At 32.9% G+C, this 12046-nt stretch overlaps 1 protein-coding gene across 4 annotated transcripts; it reads left to right on the forward strand.

Moving 5' to 3' along the window:
• Positions 1–4885: 4885 nt before the first annotated feature.
• Positions 4886–11518, forward strand: ort (glycine receptor ora transientless). 4 transcript variants are annotated; one of them, XM_015332775.2, is made up of 9 exons: positions 4886–5923; positions 6507–6651; positions 6788–6870; positions 6962–7105; positions 7214–7296; positions 7599–7733; positions 8529–8629; positions 8917–9234; positions 9794–11518. In XM_015332775.2, the coding sequence occupies exons 1-9, from the start codon at positions 5823–5825 to the stop codon at positions 10031–10033; spliced, it is 1350 nt and encodes a 449-aa protein (XP_015188261.1). In that variant the 5' UTR covers positions 4886–5822; the 3' UTR covers positions 10034–11518. The 4 variants fall into 4 exon arrangements, with proteins under 4 accessions (XP_015188261.1, XP_015188262.1, XP_015188263.1 ...); XM_015332776.2 differs by having other exon boundaries at positions 4894–5923; positions 9858–11518; XM_015332777.2 differs by having other exon boundaries at positions 4904–5923; positions 9891–11518.
• Positions 11519–12046: the final 528 nt, after the last annotated feature.

A 12046-nucleotide genomic window follows, 5' to 3' on the forward strand; every position in this document is an offset into this window, starting at 1 on the left:
ATAATATATTCTTCGGTATAATATAATATTACTTATAACAAAATTACATTTCCAACAATATATTGCAATACATTTCAATGCTATATAATAATACATATTAACAATACCTTTTGAATATATAAAAATACTTACAATCGACCTATTTAATTCCCTAATTTACAAATTCAGTAATATATTATCAAGAGATCTGAATCTTTGAATAATATAAGCGCCATTGCTATAAATAAAAGTTTTTTAACTTTGGTATTTGTATGACAATCGATGAAAAATAATAGATGCGACGATGGTAATGAAAAGAAAGATACAATATAATATGAATTGATTCGAGCTAGGGACTTTGAAAGAGGGAGAGAGGGAGAGGGAGAGAGAGAGAGAGAAAAGAAGAGTACTGACGACGATGATGACGGCCATGAGGTCAGAGGAAAGAGGGACGAGCGTGCTTATCGTGCATCGTCTCGATCCACCTCGAAGAACTCTCCTCCTCACCTAACTCGAACAGCGGTGTGCGGTTTTTCCTAGGGGTACCAACACCACACTTTTTTCCATCTCCCTCTTTTCTCCACTCATCCTCTCTCTCATCTGGTACTCCTCATCTCTCTACATCCCTCAGCCACCACGAGTACCAGAGAAGCAGGCCAACGTCAGCAAAAAAAAAGTACGACGGCGCGTGTCACTGTGTATGCACACAACCACTCTCTTTCTCTCTATCGCGTTCACTGGATTCTGTAAGTCGGCGATTTTGCCAATCCAATTTGGCCGATGACACAAAACAGGAAATCGATCATCCTTTGACGAAGCTGTGAAACGAAAGGTCGAATCCTGCCGTTTGTTTTTTTTCTTTTTCTTTTCTTCAACAAAGGAACAAGATTTTCAAAATACTTTAAAAAAAAAAAAAATAATAAAGGAGAGAAAGAAAATGAAACATCATAAGTCGTCTTTCGTAAATCCTTGCAAATGAAGCCAATGCGAATACCAAGAAAGTAATAGTTTCAGATTCTCTTGATCATTTCTATTTGTCTAAAAAAACAATCAATCACGTAACCCAATTACGCATCGCTTGAAGACCCAAAGATTAACCGATTTGAGTATTTCAAGTTTAGGTTTAATAAATATTTTAAGGGGTAACACCACTATATATACTATTAATTTTCAAAAAATCGATTTTTTTTAGCCTAAAGCGTTTTAGACACCTAAAAACATTATGCACATGGTCCCGAAGCAAAACAAAAATTTTTAACATGGCGAAATCTTATCTTTACGAGGCACCACAAAGCGCCTCGAATAGTGATAACAAAACTTTAAACGCGTTTTTCTCGAAACTTTTACTCGAAAATTTTTAAAACTGGGCAGACTCAGAACTCAAGCATCATTTAACCGATTGACTTGAAATTTTGAAGATAGTTTGATAGTTGTATTTTCTACAGAAGTACATATACGATTTTTAATTGAATGTAAACTTTTAATTTTATAAACAATTTTCTACATTTCGAAAAGTCGATTTTTTTATTCAAAGTTGCGCCATTTTCACAAAATTTGACTTAGGGAAGAATCTGTATGTACTTCTCAAGATAATAGTACATAGATTAAGAATTTCTTTTGCTTTTTATTCTAGGTCTCATAGTTGTCCAGGTATGAGTTCGCCCGTTTTAGCAAAAAAAAAAAAAACAGGGTTTTGTTCAGTCACGAATACCGACGCCATTTTCTATCTAAAATCAATAAAAATATTTGTTTACATAGTTCAATATATGATTAACCAACCCTCAAAAAAGAAATTCTAATCCTCATTTAGTTTTCACCAAAAAAATTCCCAAAACAAGGCTTTTTTTCAAGCTTTAAAGTTGTGTTACCCCTTAAAGAAAAATCTCTCTCTCTCTCTCTCTCTCTCTCTCTCTCTCTCTCTCTCTCTCCGTAATTCGAATCGTCATCATACTGTTCAGAGATATTTCTAAAGATCCTATCTGCTCGCTTTCCTGTCTTCTGCCTTTTTAGAGTGACGTCGTCAAGTATTTGACGTAAATGCCATCTAGGCTTGTAAGCGATTGCTGGAAGAGAGAGAGAGAGAGAATAGAGACATCATCCTTCATACTGTGGCTGCTGGGAGTTAGCCGAGGTAAGTTCGATTTTTTCAATCTTCCTATCTTGTTCTTCCTAGAATCTCTCAGGGCTAACAAGGGAAAAGAGGGGCCAGGAGAGATAGAAACGAAGACAGGATATTTCGATTCGATAACGTGATAATCTAATAAAGATAATCTTTATTGAATGGAAGGGGTTTGATGCAGCACAATGTCCCAAAAATTCATATTTCTCGAATTTAAAAATTTTTTTTATCGTTTAACCCGAAGTTAGGATTTTACATCGGATATCGTAAGTATAATTGTGTATTATTATTATTATTTGCATATTTTTTTTTAGAAGCTCGTTTGAAATGTATTATATACACACATATTATAAGAAACTTGGCAGGATTTAGAACGTCTTGACACGCAAAAATCGAGTCGAAGGCTCAAGATGAAAAAAATTGAAATAAAATTTGATAACGGTTGCGAAAGAATTGCCAAATTTTTTCAAGGAGAAGGAACACAAGGTCTGATAATATGAGGAGCGGAAAAATTTAAAATATATGTGAAATAATAAATACCCGTAGAACGTGTAGTTCTTTTATTTTATTTATATTTGTTTCTTTTTAACGATGACGTAGTTAGCCATCGCTCGTTGGCAGTAACAGAATGTTAGGAGAAACAGATTCTTGAAGGAGCAGCTTGAATACGCTTCCGGCGTTCTCGCAAATTCCCCCAGTGGTTTGCAGGCCCAATGACCTGATTGTCGAGCTCAAAAGAAGAAGCAGCAACAGAAGAAGAAGGTGCTCTCGATGGTTCGTTACCACGAAATCGATGTTACGATGATGACGTTCGCTACGCTTCCAGAAATAATAAAGTACGTGCTACTAATAAAGTACCTACTTGCCTAGAAATGGAAAGATCTTTCTCTCTCTCTTTTTCTCTTTTGCTTTCGCCGAAAGGTACATTAAACGAATAAAATAAAATAAAAACCCTCCACAGACGTTTTACGATTAAAGATACATGTATCTAACTCTCGAAACATTCGAGTATCAAATTATCATTATTTTACGAAAGAAAATCTAACGGAAGAATTATTTTTCCTCTTTGCTATCTTAATTTTTTCTAACGCGTCGTAATTATTAATTTAGTTAGGAGATGTTTCGTTAGGAGATGTTTTAGAGTGAATATCGTTCCATAAAAATTCTCTCTTACATAGATATATGGATATATATAATCTGTATATGTGATCGCTAAAAACGAAAGAGTTAATATACATTTTAATTATATTATATATATAATAAGAGAAAAAAATGTATATATATATATATATATATACTCATTCGTTCGTTTTAATTGAAATATTTCAACATTGCAAGAAATATTTTAAATATCTTATATAGATAAATACGTACGTACATATATATATATATATAGAGAGAGAGAGAAGAAAAGAGACATTTGCAACTATAGTTCTGAACATGTATATACATATTTTGTATATATTGTGTATATGTATATAAGTATAGCTTCTCGAACGGTGGCCACTCCACGATACGAACGGCACATAGCTTCCTGTTCGCGGCACAATTTTCGAGGGTCGATATATCGAACGCTGAGAGAAAGAGAAAAAGAGAGAGTTAGGGAGAAAGAGACGACGTTGTCTTCAAATAGCGCGGTAGTTAGCGCCTCCCTGAAGAAGGGTTTGCGGAAAGAGGGTTGGTTAAGAGGAGAAAGAGGAAGACCGTCTTCTTCCTCATCGACTATGCTTTCCTCTTCTATTCCTTTCCGATAGACTACCACCTTTTCTTCTCGTCATCCTCCCTCTTTTCTATATTCATCTTCTTCTTCGTCCCTTCCATTCTCTCGCTTCTAGCACGTTTTCCTCCGAATCTCTTCGTATTCACTGACTACTCTCTAATCGATGCTGTTTAGTCGCTGAACGATTTGAAACATATCACCCTTGAGGAACACGATGTGTTCACCTCGTCACGGGAAAATGATACATTGGCGCACTGCGAAAAATTTCTTATCCCGTGAAACTAAGTATTCTTATTTCGTAGTTTAATTTTTTTATTGACATAAGCGATATTGCTTTCGATATTTTTCAAATGAATTATAAATACAAGATTTACGATACATTTTTATGTATAATAAATATTGTATATGTTTATTTATTATAACATATTTATTATATACATATTATATATGTATATGTTTATATATATATATATATATATTTGGAATTTTTTTAATCGATCATTTGATTAATCTTCGTCGATTTTAAGAGAGGTCAAGAAATGGTTTTATTTAGATAACGCATATATGTACAATTCAAGGAAACTGATTTATATAAATATATGTATGTATGTGAAATACCTATCGTAGAATCTTATGCCAAAGGTGATGCAATTAGACAGGTCTGTCCTCATTAATTTGACGATCGTTAATTTGTAATGTTGCAGTGCATCAAATTGGCATCAAATACGTCCTTCCTTTTTTACAGAAAATAGAAAGATATAGATATCAAAGATATTATTATTTTCAGTTTTATGTGTCTCATTAAACGAATAGTAATCACTATGATTAAGAGATAATTAGTTCAGTATTTATATTTTTTTTTATAACTTATTTATTGAAATAAATAGAAAATTATTACTTACTATAAGAACTTGAAAGTAATTTGGTAAAAGAAAAATTGCATCTCAAAAATATACCCGTATGAAAGTAAAATAATAATAATAATAATTGCCTATTTAATATAAATATAGAAATGAAGAAGGTTCTTAATAAGATATAAGTATAATAAAAAGAATTCCCCTAATTTCATTAGAGACTTGAGTATGCCGACAATGAAATAGTCAATAATCGAAGGATAAAACTTTGAAAATAGGATTCCATCTCCTTATGAAAAAGATCGGAACAAAGAAAATAAAATAAAAGATGAAATGAAAAGGGGGTTAAATAGAAAGGGGAAAATGATTGTAACGATTACATCAGGACGATCTGTTGAGGAGGGTGTACACGATTGCGACATAAAGCAAAGATACTACTGCATTGGGACAGAATCGTGTCATCGTCGACGTCGTCGTCGTGGTTGTTGAGATTGTTGAGGTTGTCATGGGCCATGGGCACTGGTACTCCGAGGGATTACCACCACTTCTTTCGTCTCGCAATCCTCCGTGGAACTCTCCTCGACCCTTTCCAAACGTGTTTCCGTGTACGTCACGAGTGAGAGTTACCCCCACCTTTTCTTAACTGGTCCTCACTTTGCAACGTAGAAGAAGGAGTGAGAAACGATGCAGAGGGGTGCAACTGGTCCAACACCACCACCACCACCACCACCACTACCACCAACACTAAAGCTTTTTACCTACCACCTCCACATCTCGCTAGATCACGAAAATGGAAGATTTTGCAGGCTCTGCAAAGTCGTTCAAAGAAGTCAGTCGTCGGTTGCACGTTCTCGCGAATCAGAGAATAGCCATCGGAAAGTGGTTGCAGCCACTAACCGGACCTAGTTCCGGACTGGCACAAATTTACATCTCTTTTCTCTATCTCTCTCTCTCTCTTTCTCCTTCTCATTGTTCTTTGTCTCTAATCTTTGTTTTTATCTTCTTCCTATTTTCCAAATTTTTTCTTTCTTTATTTCTTCTTTCTGTCTTTATTTCAAATATCCGGATCCCTTTGACGAATCCTGCACACGCAAAAAAGAGCGTTTTGAAAAATTATTAGAAAGGATGCATTGAAGGATAAAGAAAAATAATGTCGACGGAAGAAGCACCGGGAAAAGGCATGACATCCGCGATCCTCTCAACAATTCTTCTTCTTATTATTTTGCTACTGGACCGCACCGCAGATGCACAGTAAGATCGCCGTTTTTGGGACTTTTTCATCAACGATCATGAAACTGTAACACGGGATGCATTACCGATCGAATAAATAAATCTAATAGCACATGAAACTGTGGTGTATCATCTACGATTCAATCGATCGGAAAGATCGATTAGAATTTTCTTCTAGAATTTACAGTGACTAACGGATTAATATTTAAAAAGGGTTTTATTTTGTTCCAAACGAGAGAGACTAATTTGTTTAATATTGCTTTCTCGCGATATAGAATCAGCTCGATCGATCAGCTGTGTGGTGTGCTAAATATTGTTAAGATGGAGTGCTTACGGGAGACTTTAACGACCAACCACTTCGCGTTCCAATGTTCTTCTCCAAGATGAAAGTTTCAACAGTGTTATTTGTTGTTTTTCTTCTTCTTTTCTTCTATTTTCTTTTGAGATATAACTTCGGAAAATTCGATCGTTATCACGCATCTTTTTTTTTTTATTTTCCTTCTTTCAAATCCATTGAAAATTGTAACGTTTTATTATTTCTCAAAGGACTAATATTATTTGTAAGAAAATCGTGTCGAAACAAAGAAAACAATATTAATTTCAGGAGAAGCTTAGAATTCTTCGATCTTCTTCCGGAGGATCCAAAACTTTACGATAAAATGAGACCCCCGAAAAAAGATGGACAAGCAACCGTTGTCTATTTTCACGTCACCGTAATGGGACTCGATTCAATCGATGAAAATTCTATGGTAAGTCAAATCTTTATCTTCTTCTCTATTATTTGTTGATAAAGTTAGTGTCTTCTTTTAAACATAATTTGCATTGTCCATTGAAAATACGCTAATACCTGCAGAGTACGAGAGAAAGATATAAAACAATTTACAGACTTACGCTGCTGATATATTTTTTGCTCAAACGTGGAAGGACAACAGACTGAGACTACCAGAAAATATGACTTCGGAATATAGGTATACGATCAATTAGAAAATAATTGTTTAAACATTCTTATAATGAGGTAGATAATCGTGAACATTATTTTTTTTTTAAACAAAATTGAAGATTATTAGAGGTCGATTGGTTGAAGAACATGTGGCGACCCGATTCTTTTTTCAAGAATGCCAAATCGGTGACCTTTCAGACGATGACGATACCAAATCATTACCTCTGGCTGTATAAAGATAAAACGATCCTATATATGGTCAAGTACGTACGACCAAAATTTTAATATTTTTGATATAGTTTTAACTAGATCATTTATAAGAACTACAAAATACTCATTAAGTTCAACGATCATGCTATGGATACTTGCAGATTGACATTAAAGCTCTCTTGCGCTATGAACTTCTTGATTTATCCGCACGACACGCAGGAGTGTAAACTGCAAATGGAGAGCCGTGAGTAATAGTCGATACGTGTAGAACTTTAATCCACCAAATTGCATCTAATATTCATTCAAATAAATTCACATAGAGAGAAATGAGAGAGAGTGAGTGAGAGAAAGAGAGAGAGAAAGAGAGAGAAAGAAAAATTTTGCATGAATAGTTCGTGAAAGAAACATCCACGCTGCTCGAATGAAAAAAGAAAAATCTCACGGAAAGATGATACATAAAAAAAATTATAAAAAGAGATCGCGTCATATTTAGCCGATAGGGTGAATGCTTACATTTTGACAAGGACAAAACAACTCGGTCAACAGTGTCTCACACGACGGATGAAATGATCTTCCAATGGGATCCCGACGTACCACTTGTCGTCGATGAGAACATAGAATTGCCCCAATTACAGCTTGTGAAGAACTACACGGCTGACTGCACGCAAGTCTATTCCACTGGTAAGTGATTTGAATAAGCTTTTTTGATTCGCTTTTTTCAAAGCCAAGTATCGTGTTGTGCGTATTCGTTTTTGTACACAATTAAACATCGAGGATAAATTAGATTCTATTCAATGGCATCATTTTATACGAAGAATTAAGAAGAATTCATGCATAAAAATTGGAACGGAATTATGCCACTGTTTTCAACGCAAAATGTGAATTAACGAGAATGAAAATAATACGAGTCGACATTTGTTACTAAATTGTAAGATACAAAATCTAAAAGTGTTATAAGTTAGACTTTTTTAATCATCACACGAGATGATCTAATTTTATAAGAAATTTCGGAAATATATTTTTTATTTATACCTATTTATATTTATTTATTTTTCTCTAGAGTTACGTTGGTCTAATTTGTTTTATCATCTGATATTATTATTATTATTATTATTATTATTATTATTATTATTATTATTATTATTATTATATTAATATATTAGTATATCGAAGATTCGAATGGTAAACTATTCTTGGAACGATTCAAATACAAATAACGAATTTCATAATTCGAAAAGTAGGAGTATCTAATAATAGTGACACTCCAACTAACCTCGACCTTTTTGAAACTATATTTGGAATGATGGCTCCATCCTTTAGATGGTAACTCAATTATCATTGATTTTCTAGATATATTGCCAGCCAATCCTATATTATATATTTTACATATACATTATATACATAGACATACAAGCATATAATATCTTTATATATGAATAATTATAAGATATAAATAAAGGTACATTTTGTTTTCAGGTAACTTCACTTGCTTGGAAGTGGTATTTGTATTGAAACGGCGACTCGGTTATTATCTTTTTCATACATATGTTCCTACATGTTTGATCGTAATTATGTCGGTAAGCCACGATAATATAAAAAACAAATTATTAATATTTTATATGTGGACAACATCGTCTGTGCCTTTTCTGATATTGTAACAAAATGCAACTTCAAATTTTATGTGACTTTTATTTGTGTCAAGGGTACTCTGATAAATCTGACAATGAGGCAAAATAATCCGCATATAAGATGTTAAAAAGTAAAGAAGAATTAAAAATGATAACATAATTACAAAAAGTGGGATGAGATCAAGAGAGAGAGAGAAAGAGGAGAGGGACAGAGAATGTATTAATTTATTTCACAGTGGGTCTCATTTTGGATAAAACCAGAAGCTGCGCCAGCCAGAGTGACCTTAGGAGTGACATCCCTGCTGACCTTATCGACTCAACACGCGAAAAGTCAAGCATCTTTACCACCGGTCTCTTATTTGAAAGCTGTCGATGCCTTTATGTCGGTCTGCACGATATTCGTGTTCATGGCATTGATGGAATATTGCCTGGTGAACATCGTTCTTGGTGATTCCGATGCGCCGGCAGCAAAACCACCGCCACCACCGGCACCGCCATCTTCTAGCACCACCGAGGCCACCAAACTTGATAGAATCTTCGACATTGCGACTAAGGTAACGCCTTGGTGAAGATTATTTTATTCAAAGACGACGACTTCTGTGCCTCGGAGAGATTATTTATTAACTCTTTGCGGTATATAATTATTATTTTTAGTATTATATTCTTAACACGCGTTAGAATTTTATGTCCAATATCCGGGTTTATTTTTTTTTTTTTTTTTTTTGAATTTACGGATAAATCCAATGATGGTATTTACATTAACATAAGTTCCTTACTTTTGTGATGATTCTTATTTGCAAGCAAATATTAGAAATTGAGTAAAGACGTCGGATAATTAATTTTTGTAAATATTATGAATAATAGTGCCGCAAAGGGTTAACACGTTGAATGTTAATTTACTTAATACACATTCCACAAATTTTCCTATTAATATTTTTAGAGAAACAATCTCATTTTTTAAAACTATAATTTACTTTTGTGTATCAATTAAACGAATACAATGTTTGTAACAATTCAAATATATGGCAAATTATTTGCTTTTGTTTTTCTTCGTAATTGTTTGTACGTTTTTTAAGTTTGTTTAATATTGGAACGCAATGTTCTTTGCGAAAGAGCTCCGAGGCACAGGAGAGACGTCTTCTTGGCGGCGGTTCAAGTTGTGATCGTTGTCACGCAGGAAAATGCCATGTTGTTGTCCGGCCGATCGCAGAATTCGACTTCAGGTCCACCACTTGGACCAACGCCGGCTCAAAAGGCAAGAATGAGGGCTTTGAACATCGATCGGGTCTCACGAGTCTTCTTTCCTTTCCTTTTTGCTGTATTAAATGTCACTTATTGGATAATGTTCGCTGAATATATTTAAACACTTTTTTTTCCTTTCTTCTATCCGAAAAAATGTCGACTATTTGCGATTTAAGAAAGAAAGAGATAGAAATATATTGGAACGAAAAACGCGCGATTAATTGTAATACGAAAAGGAGTGAGAAAGATATGTTTATTTGGATGCATGTTAAAAGTCAAGCATCCAAATAAAGAAAGAAAGAGATAGAGTGAGAGAGGGGGGAGGAAGAGATACACATTTGTTATTAAAAAAAAAAATATTTTCGAGTCGAATGATAAAAACAAAGATACTAACCTAAGAAATTAAACCAAACAAATAAAGGAATTTAATTTATTTCTAACTGAAAAAATGTATGTATCCTAATAAGATTCATAAACGATACATAAAAACGTATTACATAGACATATCTCGCACCCTTTTTTTCTCAAAAGGTGCCAAATACGAACGATCGAAGGTATCTCGATTAAATAATAAAAAATAAAAATGAAAAAAGTTAAGAAGAGAGCTAGGTGAAATTGAATCTGTAATTAATTATTATTAAAGGGCCTTCGCTTTACAAAGAAAAATTAAAAGAGAAATAGTTTTGCCTAGAAAAATTTATTGATCTCGATTATCGTAGAAATTATTGCACCTGCCGCTATTATTCCTTTAAATTATTCGTGCAAAGAGTTTGCAATCGTGGAAATTAAATTTTCCACGAAAAACTATAACCAACGTGATAGACAACTTTCAATTCAATTAATTTAATTTCTCCTTCATTTATGTTTTTTGTTTTTTTTTTGTTTCAAATGAGAACAAGAACAAAGTTCAATTTAATTTCAATTATCTATAGTTCCCATGTTTAATATAGAAGAGAATATTTACGTTTGTTTTTTTATTTCGATAAATGGATAACGTAAATTTCGTAAATTTTGTAAAAATGTTTCACCCAACTTACGAGCCCTTACAATTTCTCATCTCAGTAAGCCTATATCATTTTGGTACTAATATAAAATTATTATTTTATGCCTTTCGTCTATAAACTGTGATAGAACATTTAAATTCGTTTAGGACACCCGCTGTAAATACTAGGAATTAAAATAATAATCGTTATATTAAATAATGGTAATATTAAAATAAGAATTTTCGAAATTTAAAATACAAAAATTCCGATAAATTATTATCCGATTAATTTCGATCGCATAGAAGAAATAAAAAAAAGAAACAGAAAGAAGAAAAGTTATATTTCATTCGCAAAAATTCATACCGATTGATGCGTCTCTACATGTATATACATACATACACATACATAAATAAAAATAAAATTTAAAAAAACCCGATTTGTTCTTCGCGTAGGGTTATTAATCGAACTAATTATCGCAGTCAAATATTCGTCCATTTACGAAAGAAAAAGAACGCCCATTTAAATCGCGAGATCGATACGCAGGGCCTCGTGTTTAAAATTATGTATAATAAGAGTGTGTATAAAATAAAGCATGAAAATGCTGTCTTATTGATTTTAAATTTACTACTCTGTGATATCCCTTTCCCAAAATCAATTGAAATTATGTAAGGTGTTATAAAAATATAATAAAATAAATTAACAAACATACAATATACTTTTTATGTTAAATTCTGTTTTTGCATCCTATATAAAAGGTGTACAATTAATTCATCAAAGAGCCAATAATAAGTCAGTTTTTATGACTTTATTTCTAAATTAAAAATTAATAAAATATTTTAATTAGATAAACGACAATTGAAAAATATTACATTTGTTGCTATTATTTAAATAAATTATATTTACAGAAAATAGTTCTTGAATTATCATTCATAGCTAGATTCATTTTAGATTCATTGACTATTTCTAATATGAGATAAATCGTGTAAAATAAAAATAAAGAGAACTATATGAGATTAGAAAAATAGAGAAAGAAAAATAAAGCGTGAATCAGTAAGAGAGAAAGAAAGAGTTAAAAAGTCAGAAACAGATACAGCAGGCACGCATACGCTAAAGAGGAGAACGTTTATAAACGTTGAACGAA

This window comes from Polistes dominula, unplaced genomic scaffold (assembly GCF_049000335.1).
Source record: "Polistes dominula isolate Pdom_NZ unplaced genomic scaffold, Pdom_raw_medaka contig_277, whole genome shotgun sequence".
Classification (NCBI taxonomy): Eukaryota; Metazoa; Arthropoda; class Insecta; order Hymenoptera; family Vespidae; genus Polistes; species Polistes dominula.